The sequence below is a fragment of the Bactrocera neohumeralis genome, chromosome 5 (assembly GCF_024586455.1).
Source record: "Bactrocera neohumeralis isolate Rockhampton chromosome 5, APGP_CSIRO_Bneo_wtdbg2-racon-allhic-juicebox.fasta_v2, whole genome shotgun sequence".
Lineage (NCBI taxonomy): Eukaryota > Metazoa > Arthropoda > Insecta > Diptera > Tephritidae > Bactrocera > Bactrocera neohumeralis.
Window position 1 is genome coordinate 61023604 of NC_065922.1, and position 23593 is coordinate 61047196.

General features: G+C 33.8%; 2 protein-coding genes across 7 annotated transcripts in view; one reads left to right on the top strand and one right to left on the bottom strand.

Annotated features, from left to right (window-relative positions):
- LOC126759475 (myosin regulatory light chain sqh) overlaps nt 1-23593 on the bottom strand; it is a 135024-nt gene that overhangs the window by 91384 nt on the left and 20047 nt on the right. The window lies entirely within an intron of this gene.
- Nucleotides 302-23217, top strand: LOC126759455 (WSCD family member CG9164). Of its 6 annotated transcripts, none has more exons than XM_050474275.1 (7): nt 302-434; nt 11925-12109; nt 16659-16797; nt 17273-17392; nt 17507-17758; nt 19509-19678; nt 22466-23217. In XM_050474275.1, exons 2-7 carry the CDS (start codon nt 11975-11977, stop codon nt 22613-22615), a joined length of 966 nt encoding a protein of 321 aa, XP_050330232.1. In that variant the 5' UTR covers nt 302-434; nt 11925-11974; the 3' UTR covers nt 22616-23217. The 6 variants fall into 6 exon arrangements, with proteins under 6 accessions (XP_050330232.1, XP_050330234.1, XP_050330233.1 ...); XM_050474277.1 differs by having other exon boundaries at nt 11940-12109; XM_050474276.1 differs by lacking the exon at nt 302-434 and adding an exon at nt 668-803.

The window sequence follows — 23593 nt, forward strand, 5'->3', positions numbered from 1 at the left end:
CACAAATTTAAATATTATAGTTCTTTTAATATTCAATTCAGAATCGTAGTATACGAAGAACTCATTTTGTTTTTAACAATATGTGATATGTAGATTTTATACATACATACATAGTATTTACATAGTTACTGCATGACTATGCACACGTTTAGGATATATGTATATGCATGTACTTACGAATATGTATGCACAACGTATGTATGATACCATGCTGAAAGGCACAAAAATTACGGTGATGAAATAACACCCTACAAATACATATGGGCTTTTATGAACACATTGGTATTTATGGTATATGTGGTATTTTCACCACAGTATATACTGAGATTTCCACTAGATGATGTGCTGTGTAATATAAACATAATAAACTAATGAAATATAAAATGAAATGGAAATTTTGAATATTCTTACACAGTGTTAGTGCTTCAAAATATGTGAGTTTACATTGTCTTCGCAACGTCTTGTTAGTGAAGAGCATATGTATGCACCAGCATATAAAATGTGTAAAATTACAAAATATTTTGTGAATTTCGATTTCTTCATATAAGACTTTCATTGTGAAAACTTCATTGAACTACATATCTACAAGATTTAAGTAGATGTGTAAGTCGCAAATATATGCGATTTTGTAGTTGAGTTTGTTTTTTCGTCTGCTTATGCATACTCATACACAATCGTAGTTGCTTGTTTTGACTTTTGTTAAGGAAAATAGAAAGTGTGCTTTGTCTGTGAAACTGTGCTGTAGCAAATGTGTAGAAAAAAATGTTTTTAGTTCGCTAATACAAACATTCCGGCTTATTTTTGTATGTACAAGTGCATATTTATATTTGTAAATACAGTTGGGCCAATGTTAGCGAATTCATGGGAGAATGAGCTTTCGAGCGAGCGATAATGACCTTTGGGCGATTTTGCAGATCCAAAAAGACAGATTTATAATATTCATTGTCCTACCAAGATTGAGTACTAGCATATTCATTTGTAACTCAGTTAAAATGCATTAGTAATGATCAAATATTGACACTCTAATATTTTACTGCTCCAAAATTACTTAAATGTGTATACACTTAAGTTAAAAAGTTCCAGCCATCAGGAGAAAGCAGAAGGAAATGTGTTATATAAATTTACTACGAAAGTTTGTCAGCTCTTTATCAATACAGAACTTAAGCGTAGCTCATATTTAAACACCGTTCAATATGTGAGAATACTGTTGAAATTCGAGAGAACCCAGTTATGATAACATTTTAAAATATCCGGTTGAGTTTTACGGCATATATCGGTCAATATGTTTTTGTAATAAAAGTGCATCCTAGTACCTAAAATGGATAAAATGGGGCAGCCCCCATATACTTATTAACAATTACAAATTTCCGGTTGGCTTTACACCGTGTATATAACATATCGGTCAATATGTGAGATATCCTAGCAAAATTAGAGCACCTATGTTTTGGATATATTTTAGTTTGATGCCGAAAATGTGTGAAATCGCTTTACGAACTATCCTCGGTCTCATAATATCATAACTTTCGTTAATCTAGAAGACTTTATTATGAAGATATCGGTCCGCCTGTGGGTTATATTCATAAATTTGCTTGGAAACATGTTCACGGGATAGTGATTTCTGACTATCCACCTGACTTTAAACCGTTTATGAGTGATATTTTAATGAAAAAGTGGACGTTTTTAAACAGAATGTAATTTATTTTATTATATTGTATTGTTTAATTTAGTAAATTATTAAAATATATTATAAAATTTTTTTATTTAAAGATAACAATTAATTAATAATAAATAATAAAGTTATTAATATATAGTTTGTAGTAGGGTTAAGGTTTTAGAAGGAATGATAGAAACAAGATTGCGCCATCGTGTCGCAATGAATTTAAGAATGAGAAGCCGCAACATGAAAACTGGCAAATGACCTGTAAATTGCAATTTTTCTATCTTGCACTTTATCATTCTTATATTCATTACGTCACCCTTGTATTATGAAGCCACGTTCACAGAAAAAAGTTAAGGTAAAAACTTGGGCGTAATCTCACTCACTATTATTATTGGCCCTTAGGATTCTAAACAGCTGATAACAGAGCATGCGCTATGCAATCAGAAAACACAGGGTGTTGCCATGTATGTTTTAAAAAATAAAGCATTATAGTTTTTTAAATGTGCAATTCAAAATCGTGGTATACCATGCACTTTATATTATTTATATCAGCTCTAATCTAATGCTCTCAGAAAAATCACCACCCTCACTATTGTGAAGTTTTCCGTATGCTGATGTGATTTCAAAAGCACAAATGCTCACAATTTCCTTACAAATTCGTGATGTCTGAAAGCTAAACCTCACAATGTGAAATCGGTTGCGTTATGTTAATTTCAATATTTTTAAAGAAATTTGCAATTATTTTAAGGAAATATAATGGAGGAACTAGTTATCCATTATAAATATATGTAAGTATTTATCTATTACAATGGTTATGTAACTTACGGCCTTTGTATATATTACTTTCTTCTGAGTATAAATAAAAAGACATAAGTATGTATACATATTTATGTACAAATAATTTGGACAAGATTTTATTTGTAAATATGTATGTATATATGTATTTAAAACATGTGGGAATAAAAAGATATTTATGTTTACATAATATGCTGTAACGCTGCAGCTCCTCCTCATTTGTTCTTTTACATTTTCAAATCCTAAAAAGAAAATTTATTAGATTTCCAAAATTTAATAGATATCCAAAATTTCTCACTTTTCTTGATTGTCCATTTCTTTATTTTCTCTTGTTGTCTTGTGTTTGTAAAGCAGCTGGTTCAAAGCAAAGTTCTTTTCACCTCATGTGTTGAGTTTTTTTTTGTGAGGTTTTGACCTAACAAATGTTTCAGACATCACACATTTGGGAGATAATTTTAAGGTGTGGTTTTGAAATCACCTCAGCATACGAAAAACCTCGCAATAGCGAGGGTGGTGATTTTATGAGGGGCGAGAATGGGCTGTAAATCTCACAAAATTTCCTCACAAATCAGTTGTGAGGTTTTCTTAGAATTGGGCTATATATGTGACGTATGAAATTTTAAACATAGTTATTGCACATCATACATACATATATACATAGTCATGCAATATACAATATATATACGCATGTACTTTCTATATACATATGTATGCACAAGGGCGTAATACACAAGCAGCAGTCACAAAAACTCCGGTGAAGAAATAACTCCCAACAAATTCATATGGACTTTTTGATATTTATGTACGGTTTTATTCATGAAAATAGTAGTGCAACAGCTTCAACAGCTCTTTCCTAACATATTCTGACTTGCCAAGTCAACAAGAGTGATTATTTGGGAAGAATAGACATTTCAAATTATAAAAACGAAAAAATCCCGTTACATTTGCTTCCACTGCCTTTTCTACATGCATTTTTCTGACGCATTTTTGTATTTCCTAATAAGCAAGGTGTTCATTAATGTAGTAGTGTATGCCCGATAGGGGTAAATAAATTAAAAGAAATATTAGTTTTGATAAATAAATGAAAATGCTGAGTTTTTGGATCTTAGGTTTATTGTTAACTTTCATCTGGGCTGCTGCTGGCGAGATCGACTTCTATAATCTGATTATCGCTGTCGTCATTTAGCCACTCATCAATTTCATCATCAAAACAAATTTCTGGTGATATCTTTACTAATAGTTATGTATATCTGTTATTTCCGTTGAGTTATTGGGTCGTAACATAACAAAACATTGTCATCTGAGTTAAGGCCACCTCCGTCTACGATATCCCAAGAAAAGCCACGCCTCTCAAGAATTTTTTTAATGATTCCGTTAAGTTATTTTCTGTGCTCAACAAAAGATGAGACTAAAAACTTTTATGATAATTCATTAAGGAAATTCAAACAAATTTTTTTTGAGCATTTGACCTTATTAGAAATTGTTTGCACATCTTTCCAGACCGAAAAAGGTCAAAAATGTAACTTCATAGGGCAGATGTACTTCAGCAGCTTTTTCTCATTAAAAAAACTTGAATAATATATTTCAAACACAACTTTGAAACACACGCTTGCTATAAATCAGTAATATTATTAAGTTAACAACTTGAGGAATTTTAATTCTATAAACAACTGTTTCTAATTAGCTGTCGCACTTAATTGACCTTCTATATCGTAACGCATTTACTATTTGGGGAAAAATTAAAAGAACTTTAATTTCACAACAAGAAAACAGAGAGAATTTACTAGTAAATAGAGCAACACGAACAATGCAAGACTTTTAGGAATATAAATAACGGTATATCAAAAATTTTTATCATTATACTCATCAGCCACCTACAAAACAGGGAGCGTTTCTAATTAGCTGTCCACAGCTGTATATGCCCTTATGAAGACCTGCTAATGAATGTGAATGGAAGGTCGCATTGTCTAGCAGTAGAAGTGTTTTGATTGGCAAATTATTTTCTTTTTACATATTGCTTTACTTATTTGTTAAAGGATTTTTCAAACCAATTTAAAAAAATGTCATTCAAGCATTTTTGGTGTTGGCACAATCTAACGGTAGCTGCAGTCTCTTGAACGCTTTGGATTTTTCCCTTTTCCGTTCATAAATAAATTAAGTTTATGCTCTCCAGTTGCATTTCAATAAAACATTTGAGGTGTGGATTTGTCAGTATGAAACGCAAAAATATTTTCTGGCAACTTCCTCCAAAATTTAAAAATGCATAAAATAACACATTTCCCTATGGGTGTTACAAACTTACTGGCAAACTTAATATACACTGTTCAAGAAGTATAGGTAATTAAGTTAACATTTTTTAGTAATCCCAAATACGGTTTGAAAAATAAAAAATATCCCAAGTATATAATAAAGAATTAATAAATAATAAAAGAAATTGTTTTAGAATTAACATTTATTCGCGATTAAATACTTCATGTTCTACTATTCTAAACTAGAGCTCGCACGTCATCTTCACTGCTCTAGAGTTGTTATTAGAACCATTACTGGTTTGGTTTCTTTGAAATCGTTTTCATATGAAAATAGTGTTCAAAATATAATACATGTTTATGTAAAGCTTCTGTTTTAAATAGTCTTAATAGTATTGTAAAAAAGTATGGTTGAGAACTAAAAATAATTGTTTTTTTAATTATGAACAACTAACAACCAAACAAAAATAATATCCATTTAAATTTGTAATTATAACACTGGCCCACAAAAAGAAAAAAAATGGTGCATAGATAGTGTCAACGGTTTTGGACTAAGTACATATAAATTGATAAAAAGAATTATTTTTAATTTTTTTTCATACGTGTCGTTTCCGATCTACGCTCAGTTTTGAATATTGGCTGTACATTTGTGAAAATATATTTATTCTAATATCATGTCTTCGACGCGAAGAAGTTGTCTTAATGAGCCTAATGTGTTTTGTTTCATCTGTAGTGAATACACAGTTAATAAATATAGGAAACCTATAACGGATTTTGTAAAAAGTGCCTATTTTTCTTATTTTAACTTGAAAGTTGTGGATGAATACTACCTGTGGATACCTCAAATGGTTTGTAAAATGTGCTGTGAACACTTGAGACAGTGGATCAGCGGTCAAAGAAACCGAATAAGATTTGGAGTGCCTATGCAATAGAGAGACAACAAAAAATCACGCTGTGCTAATTTGGGCGGCGTTAACGTTAAAAAAATGATTTAACCAGACTTAGAATCGGCTAGAAGACCTTTGCCACATTCAGAGGAAGTACCTATTCCAACATTTTGTTCTACCTGTGAATCATCACAGGAATCAAGTCCATCACAAGAAAACAATAATGTGAGTAGCGACAGTGATTTTGAAGGCATAGTGTTTACAGAACCAAAGCTTTTCATTCAAAATGAATTGTATGATTTGATAAGGGATCTTGAGTTACCTAAAGAATCTGAGGAAGTGTTAGCTTCGACATTAAAAAAAAAACTTGTTAGCGAAAGGTGCAAAAGTGACATTATTTTATCGTACTAGAGAGCAAGACCTGCTGCATTTTTTTCATTCGGAAAATGATATTGTTTTTTGTTCAGATGTTAAAGGCCTTATTCTCGAAATGGGTCTTGTAAAATATCAGTCAAATGAATGGCGTCTCTTCATAGACAGCTCTAAACGAAGCCTGAAATGTGTCTAATGGCAACAAATATGGGTCAGTTCCACTTGCTCATTCAACAAAATTAAAAGAATGGTATCAAAATATAGCACTCGTGTTAGACAAAATCAAATATAACGAACACTTATGGAGTATTTGTGTTGATCTTAAACTGCTCAATTTCATATAAGGACAGCAGAGTGGATACACCAAATACCCATGTTTTTATTGTCTGTAGGATAGTCGTGCCAAGCATCAACACTTTGAAAAAACAAATTGGCCTGTACGTGACACAATGGAGGTAGGGAAGCAGAATGCCATCAACCCACCTTCGGTTTCAAGAAATAAAATTATATTGCCCCCTTGCACATAAAACTAGGTCTAATGAAACAGTTTGTTAAGACACTAGATAAAAATGGACAATGTTTTTCTTAAATATCAAGAAAAGTTACTGATCTAAGTATAGAAAAGTTAAAAGCAGGAATTTTTGATGGTCCACAGATAAGAACATTAATTAAAGATACTGATTTCTTAAGTTTGATGAATGATTTGGAACGAGCTGCGTGGACTTCATTTGTTGACGTTACTAAAAACTTTCTTGGAAATCATAAGTCAAATAACTATTCACTAATTGTAAATGACATGCTAAAGAGCTTTAAGAACTTAGGGTGTAATATGCCCATCAAAGTGCACTATCTCCACAGTCATCTGGATCAATTTCCAGAGAACCTTGGATCCTATAGCGAAGAACAAGGGGAACGATTTCACCAGGACTTTAACACCATGGCGGAGAGGTATCAAGTTCGATGGGATCATCGTATAATTGCTGACTACTGCTGAAGTATGCAACGGGATTGTCGTAATACTTCTCATTCACGAAAGTCGCGAAAAAGAAAATTTTTGTATACATGATAATTTAATAAATGCTGTTTTCCTTTATAAATTTTTTTTTTAGATGCAAATATTTAGAAAAGTACACTTACGAAGTCGAAATTTTTGGTATATATGTAATCAGAATAAAGTCCTAAGTTAATAAAATAATACAGTTTATTGGCACCAAAACTAGTGTTGACCAGTGTAATAATTTGGAGTGCGAATTAAATATTTTCTTTGTAGAAAATTTAAATGGATATTATTTTTGTTTGGTATGTATGTTAGTTGTTCATAATTAAAAACACAATACGTATATATGATATACGCTCTCTGGTTGGACTTTCTCTATAATTTACATTCTCTGTACGTTCTTTGCTTAAATTACGCTGAGTGAATGCCCGCGAGCAATGGGATGCCGATCAGTGCTATAGAACGCACGGCAAAATTAAGGGGGTATTCTGGTCTATAAATTTAAAAAAATCGATTTTTATACTCTCGCAACAATGTTTTTATTATAGTTTTGTTCACATAACGGTTGTTTGTAAGTCCTAAAACTAAAAGAGTCAGATATAGGGTTATATATACCAAAGTGATCAGGGTGACGAGTAGAGTCGAAATCCGGATGTCTGTCTGTCCGTCCGTCCGTCCGTGCAAGCTGTAACTTGAGTAAAAATTGAGATATTATTAAACTTGGTACACGTATTCCGTGGCTCCATAAGAAGGTTAAGTTCGAAGATGGACAAAATCGGCCAACTGCCACGCCAAAAAATGGCGGAAACGAAAACCTATAAAGTGTCATAACTAAGCCATAAATAAAGATATTAAAGTGAAATTTGGCACAAAGGATCGCATTAGGGAGGGGCATATTTGGACGTAATTTTTTTGGGAAAGTGGGAGTGACCCCGCCCCCTACCAAGTTTTTTGTACATATATATATCGAAAACTACTATAGCTATGCCAACCAAACTCTATAGAGTCGTTTCCTTCAGGCATTTCCATATACAGTTCAAAAATGGAGGAAATCGGATAATAACCACGCCCACCTCCCATACAAAGGTTATGTTCAAAATCACTAAAAGTGCGTTAACCGACTAACAAAAAACGTCAGAAACACTAAAATTTACGGAAGAAATTGCAGAAGGAAGCTGCACCCAGGCTTTTTTTAAAAATTGAAAATGGGCGTGGCCTCGCCCAATTATGGACCAAAAACCATATCTCAGGAACTACTAATTCGATTTCATTGAAATTCGGTATATAATATTTTCTTAACACCCTGATGACATGTACGAAATATGGGTGAAGTCGGTTCACAACCACGCCTTCTTCCAATATAACGCTATTTTGAATTCCATCTGATGCCTTTTCTGTATAATACGAGTATATACATTAGGAACCAATGATGATAGCGGAATAAAACTTTACACAAATACGGTATTTGAAAAATATGTAAATGACGTATAATGAAATCTCGATTATACTTTATCTTGTATAAAATGTTCGGTGACACCCGAACTTAGCCCTTCCTTACTTGTTATTTTTATTATTTTTAAAAAATTCGAAATAGTCAGAAAAAGTGATCCAAAAAAACTTTTTTTCAGGCAGTCGCCATTTTGTGAAAAAAATGTTTTCCCACTTTTCCGTAGTTCCGGCCATTGCGACATTATTCTAGATTAATAATCTTTTTTTTTGGTTTTAGATAACTAAGAGGATTAAAATCATGGGAATGGGCACATGGAAATTTTTAGAGACCCCCCACTTCGTCAGCTCATAATTTTTGAAATTTTTTACTTTTTTTAGTTTTTAAATTTTTTTCTGTACTCTTCTAAAATTAACAAATAACTAATAAAAAAATGGATAGTAAAAATATTAATTGCTTTTTTTTACGACACTTTAAAAATTACCAGAATACCCCCTTAACACATTCAAATTAAAAAAAAACACATTTTGGTTTAAAAATAAAAAAAGATAAGCGTTAAAAAGTAAGTTTCATTTTTTAACTCAATACAAATATATGACAATGCTGTGTTCATGCATTGCAGTGCTCTGCTTTGCATGCTTAACTGAGCCTTAAACGTAAATAAAATTCTATCTTTTAGATTCGTACTGCTTTTCTAAGTACTTATGTACATTAAAACTGTAATTAATTTCATATAATGAAGTCAGCTAAATATGAAAAGTATTATGTAAAAAACAACTATAAAAATAATAAATCATAATAACATTAAAAAGAGGTAAAAGTGAAAGTGTACCCTAAGAAAATGCATCTTAAAAAGAAAGTAAGCAATCTAAGCACATATGTACCTAAGACAGAACAAAGTTTCGAAAATCTTTCGTGAATATTTTTAATTAGGTATGAGTTATATTGGTAGATTGTTATTTAAGCATTCCACTAAATATTGCTCTTGAACTGAGTAAAATTCTGAATTTCGGATTCATCAAGAAAAATGTCAAAATTGTATTTTCATATGTCATAATTTTCTCTGTTCTACTATAGATAAAAATGGACCAAATCTTTCCAAAGTTAAGGTGTCTCAAAATTAGTGTTTCATTTTTTGTAGCATTAAGCATGTAGCCAGATAATAATATAATAATTTTTCGTCATTTAAATAAAAAAACCCAACATTTATTACGATTAAAAATTATTATACATATATTAATCGTTGACGTATGAAGAATTTAAAAAAGTGCATTGAACTTATTAGCTTTCAAATAATAAATGTTTTTTTATCGCTTTGGATAGAAAATTAATACAAGAATTCGCATCACAAAAAATGTCAATAAAAATAAATTTAAGGGGTCAGTAGGGTAACTGGCCTGTTTTTTTGAAATTTTTTTTTCATAGAAATTTTTATTCTACAATAGAACTTTTTTCACATATCATGAAGTACAGGATCCGGCACTCGAAGTGAAGTATTAAAAAAGCCATAAATTCGGTTTGGAAAAGTATTTTTATTTATTTTAAAGTCCAAAAAAGTAACTCGTACTTTTTTGTGTGAAAATAATCTTAAATTCAGGACCAATTCACTTTTGCTGGATCTGACCACCTTTTGCCTTAACTAAGGCCTTGAGACGATCAAAAGACGAATCGCAAGCTGCCCGAATGTGTTTTGCCGGTATTTTGGCCCACTCACGGACAATGGCTTTCTTCAGCATCTCGAGACTGTTGTATTTTTTGCTTCGGACCTTGATCTCCAAAATGGCTCAGAGAGAATAATCCATTGGATTCGCATCTGGTGAATTCGAGAGCCATTTTGTGGTCGTAATGAAGTTCGGAACGTTGTTTTTCAGCCATTCTTGATTAACTCGCGCTTTGTGAGACGGCGCTGAGTCTTGTTGAAACGTCCATGGTTTGCGACCAAAATGTTTCTTTGCCCACGACTTCAAAGCAGCCTGCAGAACACTTTCCCGATAATATGTCGCATTTACTTTGACGCCAGGAGAGCGCCCATCTGCGCTGACAACGGCCCAAACCATTATTTGTGGCGGGTGCTGCCTCCTGGTGGCCAACCGATGACTTAGATTCTCGTATGAACGGTCGGTCAAGTAAACTCTATCGTTTTGAGAGTTTACGAATTGCTCAATTGGAAAAAATTTTTCGTCAGAAAACACAATTTTCGAAATTTGACCGCTTTCGGCCAAGCGAAGCAACTGCTTCGTTTTCTCAAGTTTTACTTGTTACTGCTTCGGTGTGAGATCACGGGCTTTTTCGAACTTGTAAGGCTTGACCTTGAGCTCATTTTTCAATATGCGTCGGATGCTGCGATCGGATTTTTTCAGTTCTATAGCCATTTTATTGGCACTTCGTCGTGGATTTTGCTTAAAGCTTCTTCTCTTTCCGAACCATCTCACGTGACGTTGCGGTCTTTTGATGACCACCTCCATGGCGTTTTGCGATGCTACCAGTATCATTGTAACGAGTGATGGTGCGATAAACAAGAACTTTATTCACATTATGGTGTTTGAGCTCACGAACAATTGCTGGCTGTGATTTTCCAGCTAAATATAAAGCAATCACACTATTACGTTTGAATTCCATCGGTGATCACTTTTTTTTTTCGTTTACTTTTGGCAAAACGCTTTTGTACACTTGTGAACAATACTCCGAACTGTCATTCAGCAAATTTATAAACAGCTGATTCCAGTGCGACAGCTGCGCGAACGGTCAGAAGCTGGTTACACTTCGAGTGCCGGACCCTGTATATCGTGGAATGTATAAACAAATTTTTTCGGAATTTTTTGATGACATCTGTCGGAGAAATGACTGGGTGAATGACACGATTTCTCATGTTTGGATCATCTGAAACGCAAAAACCCAATTTATTGTTAAGAAGTACGTAAATGGTTATCGTACCTACTAGAATCATGAAAAAATTTGATAAATCAAAAAGTAATTAACATTTTTTTTAATTTTTTCCCATTTTTTTACATATATTTTGTCATAACATTGTCAATAAATTATAAAAATATATGGGGACGATAACCAGGCGTTTTGTGAACATTAAAAATAAAAAATTAAGCAAATCGGTTGAGTAGTTCGACCGGAATCATGTACGCCAGTTTAAAAAAGTGTGTTTTGAGAACACGCGTTTAAAGTTTAAGGCGTGCACTCCGAGCGCTCCGAACGTCGAGCGGTATTATTATTTTTGGGCCTTTTTCGAAAGCTTCCAATGGTAAAGTGGGTTTTTACATTAATTCTAAGGGTATAAGGGAACAGAAAATGCAAAAAAAAAAATTCAAAAAAAATTGTATGCGCACCACTGCTATATATTGCGATCCTTTCCCACCTTATAACTATTTCATTTGCGCTGTTAATACTTCGATTGTTTGGAAAATGGGCTTAAGGATTTAAAGAGTTTTTTGCAGTGTATTGTTTTCATTATAATTATACATATACATACATACATATGTACTTCGTCCTTCCATTACAAAATGTTCAGTTTATACATTTTTAGGAAAAAAAATTTATTAGGAATGAAAGAAATACGAAATGATATTACAAAGCTGGCGGCTATTCGGAGTTTCAGTAATAATCATTATTTATATATGCAGCGTATTATTATTTTCAATAAATAGTTCGCCTCGCTCAAATCAGAAAAATGAACGCATCGAAAGATTTTCTGAGGTAAGTGTTTGAATTAAATTAAGATACTTATTATACTACATTTTAGATTTAAGTATCATCTTATTCGTTAATAAATTTATTTATAATATTAAAGGTATAGTTATTTTTAAAAATGTCAAAAAACTATTTCTTGTAAAAAAATCTACAAAGGAATTATGGAAACCCTTAACTCCATACAATTATGCGTACTCTTTTCCCAATTCTTTTAAATATAGTTTCGGTCGTGTTGCATACAGGGTTTGTCCGGAAAGTAATAGAACTAATTCGATTTAAAAATATTTATTAAATCAATCGTTACAATTCGTTAAAAACTTTCAAAATAGGCTCCTTCTGCGTCAAGGAAGGCATTCTCTGGTATACCCTTGAGAGTCGAGGTGCATGCTGCTTGGATCCCCTCTGTCGTCTCAAAATGCCTCTTTGTCTTGGGATCATACCCAAAGATCCACTCGTCACCTGTGATTATGTTATTCAAAAATTGGAACTCACTTTCACACATGTTCAAGTTTTCTTGACACACTTCCACTCGTCGCAATTTCTGGTCGTCAGTGAACACTTCTGGGACCGTCACAATGACATGAACCACAGATAAATTGATAAATTTAACATCTGGGCAATAAAACGAATACTTAATCGATAGTCTGGTGTCAGAACTTTGCGCACACAGTCGCATTGTCGGCGTTTGTCGACCTCTTGCCGGCCCTCCAAAAAGGCCTGGTGCCACCAAATCACTCCAACATCTGGTTAAGCCTGCTTGATTATATCAAACGTTTCACACAGAATTTAATCGCTTACCTCTGCTGCATATTCGGCTTGCACCAGTCACAGAAACACGTCGCATGAAAATGTTTGTCCTGACTCTCCAGATGCTCGGAGATAACTGGCCAGTCACTCGTTCGTTAGCTAGGAGCGCCCTCTACCGAATCCAGTTGGTGCACGCTCCGAAGTACCGTCGCGGCGGAAGAAAATCAGTCCTATTACTTTCCGGACAAACCCTGTATGTGTATGCGTTTTTATGTTTTTCTTATTAAAAGTATACATTTCAACCATCAATCTCTAACATTACTATAAACTTAAAGGGCTAAATATATTTTTTAAATATATTTGCCTAACACGAGATCTGATTTGTGGGAATCATATATTTTTGATTTAGGTTTATTTACAGTTGTCCACAAAAAAATAGGAGTGACACATTAACGAAACGAATTTTATAATTTTTAATAAACAATTCACAACATATTCAATAAAATACGGAAAAGGGCTTATGTATGAGATAATATTTTCCCAGAAAATAGTTTTCGCACGTTAGCTTCCTTTTCGTAGACCAGGTCACAAATATGTATTAATATTTTCATAGTCCAGTTATTTCAATGAAACGTAAAGAAAATTTCATATTACAGTTTTTGTTAAATGAACTGAAAATCTAGTTCCACATAAAAATAGGATATTTTAATACATAAAATTTAATTTTTTTAATTAAAATGGTTTCAAACTTTTACAGAATAGTAAACTAAATAACATTTGATTGAATAGCTTCGCAAACAGAGTCTATGAAATTGTGGCATCGTTAATCCTGCCCAAACCTTTTTCACCACATGCCATAAATTTCTCAAATTGCTTTGTTTTCTTTCGAAACACTTTTTCATATCGGTCTTGACGTTTTTTTTTTGGAGTTTCGGCAAAGAAACTGCATAGCCTGAGGCTTAACCTCAATTCTGTTGACTCTACAACCCCTTCTTCGCGAACCTGATAATATATTTAGGATCGTTATTCCGTTGATATACACATATTAATGTTATATTCCCTCAGACATGTGGAAACATTACCTCATCTAATATTTTGACATATACCACTTGATCCATGACGTTTTCAATCAAAAGAATTGGATTAACTGAACTATGTGAAAAGCTACCCCTGGCGTGATTTAAACGACACAATGCTTGACGATTTTTGTTATAAATCAGAAAATATGTTCCGCGTCAGGGAGACACCAGTCAAAATTTTCAGAACTTTACTGCCAAACAATTTTGATTTTATCTCACCACAATAAATTTCGACTTTTAGCCACCAGGCAGGAGGCATAGTTTTTTCAAATTGCATACGGGTTCCACGTGTTCTTTTTTAGTAGCGGTAATTTTCGCCGATGGAGTCATGTGTTGAAGTTCACGAGTTCACAAGTTGCCATTCATTTACATATGGGTCACGACTTTGACCAAGTATCCTCTGGGTAGCCAGAAAACATCCCTTTGAAGGCGAACTAAAGTGAGAAGGCGAAATATCCCCTCCACAGGGTTGTGCGCTGTGACTCGCCACGGAAAAAACACTACCAATAAAAAAGCATAAACAGTATCGGATGGGAGATCCCCCTTTTAATGACGACCATGCCAAACTCACTAAGGATAACGATTTAAGGGCATGCACCTGGAATGTACGATACGTTAATTGGGAAGGTGCCGCTGCCCAGCTGGTTGATGTCCTCGTTAAAATGAAGGGCGTCACGCCCCGACTGAAGAGAAGAAAGATGTGACCGAAGAGGCCTTCTATGAGCGCACCTATGAGTGCGCCACGCGACGATGTCAAAATCGTGCTTGGCGACTTTAACGCCAGAGTGGGAAAGGAAGGTATCTTTGACACAACAGTCGGTAAATTCGGCCACCACGAGAAAACATCCCCAAATCGGTTGAGGCTGATCGACTTCGCCGTAGCCCGAAATATGGTCATCTGTAGTACTAGATTCCAGCATAGAAAAATTCATCAACCAACCACATCGATCATGTTGTGATACGTACAAGCTCCTTACGTACAGCTGCAACCGAAACCATTGGTTTTCGGAAAATGAAAAAGAACAGCTGCTGCGATGAGGAGTTCCGTGTCGCAGCGGAGAGAAAACTACCTACCTCGCAACGTTGCGATGAACCACAACACGTGCGGAATGGGAGTGAGTTGAAGAGGGAAGCGAGGCGCATTTGCAGACATAAAGGGTAGTGCTCCAAAATTCTACGAAAAGATGCAGCGACTATCAGAAGATTTCAAGACCGGAGCATACTTTTGTAGAACTCCCAAAGGTGATCTAGGACTCTTCTCCAGCCCCCTGAATGGCAGTGAAAGCATAACGCCAGGAGAAGGCGAACCCGATTCCCCAATCGATGACAATGGAGCAGACGTTCCATTGCCCGACCATGAAGAAGTTCGAATAGCAATAAACAAAGCGGCGGGGACCGATGGATTGTCGACGAAAGCATGCCCAACGATTAGAATTGAAGTGTGCTCTTCCCAACTGTCGTGGGTTAAGTCTCCTAAGCATCGCATATAAGGTTCTATCGAGCGTATTGTGTGAAAGATTAAAGCCCACCGTCAACAAACTGATGGCTTTAGACCTGACAAATCAACAACAAATATTCACCATGCGACAAATCTTGGAAAAGACCCGTGAGAAGAGAATCGACACACACCACCTCTTCGTCGATTTCAAAGTTGCTTTTGACAGCACGAAGAGGAGCTGCCTTTATGCTGCGATGTCTGAATTTGGTATCCCCGCAAAACTAATACGGCTGTGTAAACCCACGTTGAGAAATAACAAAAGCTCTGTCAGGATCGTGAAGGGCGTTTCCGAGCCAACTCCCTATTTTGCGACTTCTTCAATCTGCTACTGGAAAAAATAATACGAGCTGCAGAACTTAATCGAGCAGGTACAATCTTCTATAAGAGTGTACAGCTGGCGTATGCCGTTGATATGGATATCATTGGCCTCAACACCCGCGCCGTTAGTTCTGCTTTCTCCAGAGTAGATAAGGAAGCAAAGCCAATAACGACGTCATTGACATATGTATGTAGTTCAGCGAATTAAAAGATAGTGGCTAGTCGGCGGCTGTCTAGGTCATGTCGTCCGAATGGGCGAAAACACACCAGCTCTGAAAGTATTCGACGCAGTACCCGCCGGGGGAAGCAGAGGAAGAGGAAGACCACCACTCCGTTGGAAAGACTAGGCGGAGAAGTACCTGGCTTTGCTAAGAATTTTCAATTGGCGCCACGTTGCGAAAAAAAGAAACGACGAAGAAGAATTATCGTCGCGTATTTGTTCTGTAACATTTGCCTACGAGGTGTTTCAGTATTAACTAACACATTTAGTTCATTGTTAATGGCCTTGGATGACAAAATTCAAATTGTTGCTGTATTATGGAACTCTACGCAATTTTGCTTTTATTTTTTAGGCTTAGAGATATTTTAGAAATGTCGAACACTCCTATTTTTTGTGGAAAGCAATAACAAGGGTATCTAAGAACTAGCAATGCTGAACGATCATCAGAATAAAAAATTGTTTCCTATATTAATTCGAATGCCCCGTTATGTGAAGTTATGCAGCCAAATATATCTTTCACATGTGTCATCCTATTACTTTGTGGACAACTGTGTGTATGGTATACATATCCATATGTACATGTTTTCAAATTTTATATTCCTTTACTTATAGCATCTCTATAAATTTTAGTTTAACATTATACAGAACGCATCCAATTTCGGTAAACACTTTTTAATGAATGTGCAATTTTAGTTCGCAAATTTTCACAACAGTCGTTTCCGTGGTTTCACATCCAAGGCCAATATCCGCTGGTGTAACGGCCTTAAGTATCTCAAGACAAACGTACCTAATAACATGATTACAACCGTTTCTGCTCTAAGCACTAATAAAGGTAAGTAAAGTGTGTAAAAATTGCAGATAGGAGGCCTCGTTCATACGCGGAAACGCTTTTACCATTATTTCAAAAATATAGATACAAAATAAAAAGAACAAAAATGTTAGAAAAAACTTTGGTACCAATGAGTAATTTTTGTACAGAAGAAGGCAACACATTACACTGTTGCAACAATAAAACTTGCTTTAAATACACAATATATGAAGTACGAGAAGATCTTTGTCAACGAAAGAAAGTTACTCTTAATTGATTACTTAGAGAGTGTCTTTAGGTTTCTGTATTACTATTATAGTGCATCCAACACACACAGTTTCTTTCATGTCTGCTTAACTTGCTTGCAAGAGGCTCCTCCGTTGAGTGACTATAGTCTTCACTCGTCAAATAAAAAATGATGCTTGGTGAATAAATTAGGAACAAGTCAAAGGAAAAATATGCTTACATAAATCATCAATAATTGTGTTTTATTTTTTAGTTGCAACTACTGAAGATACTAAAGATGCCGCTGTATATCGAATACCGGGTCTGACTGCCCTAGCATCATTTCCAGGAAGTGGTAACACCTGGCTTAGGTATTTATTGCAGCAAGCAACAGGTAAATAATAAACTATTATAATATCCAACATAATTTACGAATAAATTGCTACAGCGGTTTTTTGATAAAACTAGTTTTACACGTGACTTCTGAACATATCGTTTTTAATTAAAGGCATTTTAACGGGGAGTGTCTACAAAGATTATGGGTTGTTAAAGACTGGATTTCCGGCAGAAAATGTACGTAATAACTCTGTATTGTTAGTGAAAACACACGAATTCGGCCCTAAAGCATGGGACCCATTTACTAAGGCCATTTTACTGGTGCGTGACCCAGAGAAAGCGATATTGGCAGAATTTAATAGACAAAGTGGCGGACATATTGGATTTGCGTCTCCCGATCGTTATAAAAGAACTAAAGGAAAATGTAAGAAAAATATGGAGATTTCACATTATATAAGGAATCGCTAGTTATTTATTATTATAATATTTTATTTCATTTGACAATAATTAATATTTATATAACCATACTTATTAGTTTGAAAAAAAAAAAAAAAAATACGGTAACATATTATATATTTATTATTTATATACAGTGTGTTAACAAAATAATAAGAGTGCAAACTGGATCAATGGATAATGCGGAAAATTATTATTATTGTAAATGTGCATTAACTGTTTCGAATCTATTTTTTACTCTTGCGACATGTTGCTACAGAGTATAATAGTATTGTCCACCCAACGGTTGTTTCTATCACCTAAAACTAATCGACTTACAAGACCTGTCGCAAAAGAAACAGAACTTTTTAAATATAACTGTTTCTGGTGGCGCCACCTATTGGTGGGTATATGAAATAAAAAGTTTGATCTCTTGTTGACATTTCGTAAAAATTTTAAGACAATTGGACAACTACAATCGATGTTATCGATCAAAAAGTGACAGCAGCTTTTGGTCATCGGTCGTAAAATGCAAAGAGCAAATATTAAATTTTGTTTTAAACTTGGGAAAACGTTTACTGAAACATTTCAAACGATGAAAAAAGTTTATGATGATCGATGAAAAAAGTTATGGTTAAGCGATTCCAAAAAGGTCGTGAGGACCTCTGTGACGATCAGAAGTCGGTCGTCTTCAGAAGTCAAAAATAAAGACAATGCTGATTTGTTTTTACGATTCCGAGGGTATTGTACACCGAGAGACCACAATACCGTTGCCCAGGCGCCTGTTGCGCAATAATGCGCCGTGTCATCGGTCGACGCTTGTCACTGATTTTTTGACAAAAAACTCCATATTAACCATTAATCACTCAGCCTACTCACCTGATCTGGCACCCTGTGATTTTTACCTATTTGGAAAACTTCATTTGTCCATGAAAGGACACTGGTTTCAGGACATTTCAGCTATCCAAAAGGCGACGACCGATATTCTCAAGAGCATTCCGAAAAATTACCTTAAACACTCATTTGAAACGCTAATTGACCGGGCTAAACGCTGTATCGAAGCACAAGGAAACTACTTTGAATAAAAAAATATAACTTTTGAATAATATTAATTTTTTGTTGTTTTTTTAACAGTCCTGTTTCTTTTGCGACAGACCTTGTAGATATAAGGTTATATATGTACATATACATATGTATGTATATAAATGATCAAGATGAAGAGACGGTGACTGTCTGATCGTCTGCCTCGTCTCTTCATCCTGATCGTTTATATACATATATAACCCTATATCTATCTCGATTAATTAAGGTGAACAAAACTGATAGAAAGTTTGAAAACTTGTAGTCTTTAGTTCCTGACCAATACCATTATACATCAACTAAAAGTCGATTCGAAACATTTAGCAAAGGGGTGTTTAAAACATCAATGACTTTTAAATGGGCTTGAAGGAACTTTGTAATATAATTTTAAAGTAAGGTCAACTTGTCTTAATCCTTATTATAGCAGTTCAAGATGGTGTAAGCAAAGCTCTATAATTCTATTCCTCTCTCTTGATATTCAAAATAATACTTTAAACGATTTGAGTCACTCGTGACACATTTATGATCAGTTAACAATAATGGACGTTGGGCAGTTTTCTGACCTTTATTATAGAAACATATTTTTATACACCTCTCCATATTTATCAGCACAGGTAGTTACATAGAATATTCTATTTCATATATTATTTGTTTTTCAGATTGGCAGAAGTTCGTACTCAAGAATTTGAAAATGTGGGAAGCGACTAATTTGAGCTGGGCACGAGACTTTTCAGGCAGCATCAAGGTTGTATTCTATGAGGATTTGGTTGGAAATTTAGAAGCAACTTTGAGAGGAATACTTAACTTTTTAGAGTTTCCTATTAATGAGGTAACAACAAATTAAAAGTTAATTAAATAAAAACATAACATAGTATTGCTTATTTGAAAAAAAATATCTATTATAAATATTAATTATTTAATTATTTATTTTTGTTATTATTAATATATTATTATTTAATTTTGTTTATTAATTTATGTATCAATTGAACAGATGATTTGCATGATATTGGTTCTTATACACATAAATTAATAAATAAAATTAAATAATAATATATTAATAATAACAAAAATAAATAATTAAATAATTAATATTTATAATAGATATTTACATATTTGTGACTAAGAATAAGCCAATAACCAGTATTGACAAAATATTTTGCTTGACACCATTGGAGTTGACTCTAAAACCCCTTTCTGATCGATGTGCTAACAAATTGAAATATTGGAAATTGGTACACATAAAAAGAGGAGTAAAGAAAAGTAGTACGCTTGAAGCTATTTTATATAAAGAATTATTTTTAATCACAAAGCATTTTAAAAGTAAAAATGATAAAAAAAAACAAGAAAACAAGATTGAGTTCGGGTGGAATCGAACAATCCAAGAACTTAAAAAAGCCGAGGAAATACATTAAGGTGTTGGCAAAAATCGACGAAATCGATCAATGGAAGAGGCTCAATTTAATACAAGTATATTGATGTGCAAAAAGTCAGCCAAAGGATCGGAATTTATTACATTAGAGATATGAGGTTTGGACCAGGGTCTAAACCAATTCCATTCATTTAAAGTTCTAAACCACATAATTTTTATTAAATCTTGTTCACTTAATTTTAATGAATTATCACACATTTTGCCAAAACGTTTAAAAGACAGCTGGGAAGTCGGAAATCACCATATATGGAGTATATTGAGAGCGGATAAGGTCTAAGTTGATTACACACATTTTATACATTACAATTTTATATAACTTATACTGGCCAACTTATTCGACATAAGGTTTGTTAGAATAACGTAAATCAGAATACACTGTACTTCATCAGGTTAGCACACTTCAGTCTTCAATAGTTTTGGTTATTTTTTATCAAAACTAAAAAAGCTACAATCAAAAAATATTAAGGAGTCCTTTTCTACTAAATAAAGCAATAACCCTTTTCAATTTTTTATACTTTTGCAACCAGTTGTTGTTGTATTATAGTTTTGTTCACCTAAAGCGAGTTAGATATAGGGTTATATAAACATATATATAAATAATGGGAGTGACAAGCAATTTTGAAATCCGGTTGACTGTCTGTCTGTACAAAAAAAAAAAATTGAGTTCGTAGATGGGCGAAATCAGACCACTGCCACGCCCACAAATCGCTAGTAACCGAAAACACAGTGCCATGTTAAGATATGAAACTGTAATTTGGTACAATGGATCGTACTAGCAAGGGGCACCTGTCGGTAAAAATTTTTGAAAAAATGGTCGTGGCTCCGCCCTCTAACAAGTTTAATGTACATATGTACATATCTCCTAAACCACGTAAGCTACAACTACCTGCACGTATGTATATTACAAGAACTCCTACCGATAATGTGAATATGGATGAAATCGGATGAAAACCCCGTTCACTCCCCGTATAACGGTACTGTTCAAAACTACTAAAAGCGCGATAAATCAATAACTAAATGCGCCAGAGACACAAAAATTTTCCGCCGGGATGGTATGACAAGGCTTTAAATGGACCGGGGTAAAAATTGGATGATGGGCGCGACGCCACCCACTTTTTAATGAAATTCCATATCTCAGTACCCGACTGACCGATTTCGACCAAATTTGGTATGTGGTATTTTTTTCATATCTACTTCCCATATAACACAATTTGAAATTCCAGTTGATTCTTCTACTTTCCAGTACACAAATCAAGAAACAATTAAAGTAACGGGTTTAAGCTTTACACGAATAATGAATTTAGTGTGTGCCACCTTATGATCAAGGAATTTTTAAATCCAACAAAAACTATTTAAGCCCCTAGGTACCGAATATTTGGATCCCAGTGCCTATAGTTGACTTTTGATCGAAAGTATCGGTCAATGTATTAGATATATAATTGAATTTCAGGGATAGTACTTCTCTGACAATTATATGTCTGTATGTTAAAAATGGCTTGAATCAGGTCAATTTTCTCTGAGCCCCCATATACCTAATATAAGGATTTTCGAACTTCCAGGTGACTTAATGTTGGATATATCGGCCAATATTTGAGTTATCTCAATAAAAATTACAGAGCTTGTTTACACAGTGTAACTGTGTGCCTAAAATAAACAAATTTGAGCAAAAACATGACTTACCCCCCATATAACTAACATCAGGATTTTCGAACATAAGGCTGACTTTACTCTATATGATAGGTTTTTTAGTATGCGACAAATTTGAGCAAAAACATGACTTACCCCCCATATAACTAACATCAGGATTTTCGAACATAAGGCTGACTTTACTCTATATGATAGGTTTTTTAGTATGCGACATGTTGTGGTACTGGGAAAAATAAATAAAATCTGGTCGATAATACTCCAACTGCCATATAATGGTTTTCGTTGTTCTAACAAACCTTATGTGTCTGTCAGTGTATGAGTTATATATAGTATATGCATATATAAAATTGCTTGGATTTCGATTCTCAGGTTGAAGTTTTACACTATAAAGTATTTCGCTGGCTTTGATTCTTGTAAGTTGCAAGAGTACGGATATAATATGTTCGGTTGCACCCGAACTTAGCCCTTTATCTTTATAGACTCTTTATATGCACAAATATTTCTCACTTAAATTATATCTTCTAAATTTTCTGATTTCAGGAACTCTTCAGCTGTACTTTAATAAGAAGAGAAGGCGTTTTCCGGAGAAAGAAGCGGTTTTTGAATTTTGATCCATTTACTATATCGATGCGTTCCATGATAAAACAAAAAAAGCTAGAAGTGTATAAATACCTTGAAAATCTCAAATAACGCTGTCAATAAAAGGTCTTAACTATTTATAACTACACGCATGCATATAACCAACGAATATTAATTATTATATTAGTGAATATTTATAAAAACATAAGCTGACATCCAAAGTGCGAAATAATAATTTTAGTTTAGTTGAACAAATGCAAACATAATCTACCTTCCTAGTTTGCGCAAATTTATTAAAGAGTTTTTAACTTACTATTAAACAAGTATTGGGTGCGTATACGATGGATTATGTATCTAAGGCTTAGTAATTTGTACATACATACATACAAGTATGTATAATCTTCTTAGCTTCACGCGCTTTTAAACTTCCAAATATTTGTAATACGTTCCGCAAACCGTATATGTATATAACGAATAGCAAATATAAACTAGTTTTGTATTAATTATATAAATAATAACATAAAATCGTGTCCAATAAACTATTGTAATATTGCTTTTAATGTATATGTAACCACGTTTATAACTAATTTTACACATTTTATTAGTTCAAAGTATGTTCTATGTATAATTACCTGGATAATAATCGTATATGTACTTACACGGATTACACTATAAAGTGCGACAATAAATAATCCAATACCGAACGCCAAAAATTGGTGGTACATTTTCTTTTTTCCCAATAGTTTCAATTAAGTAAACTATTTTCCATTTTATGTGTTTACAGGAATAATAATATACCTATTTCTATAATTTAATTTAATTTTGTTGGTGTTTAAAAATACCTAATGCACGTATTCAGGATCTTATGTATTTATTAATTTTGCCACGAAAGAAAGGTCGGGACCCCATAGTACTCACACGAGCTTTCGTATCACATTCACAAACTCTTGTACGCTTCATGTACGCAGTGCACAAAAATATTTTTATGAGCCAATTTTTATCCTTATTCAATATTTTCTTTTCGAACTCTTAAATTGGCAATAGAAGTCAAATTTCCTTCCAGAAATCGAACTTTTAAATTGACTCATC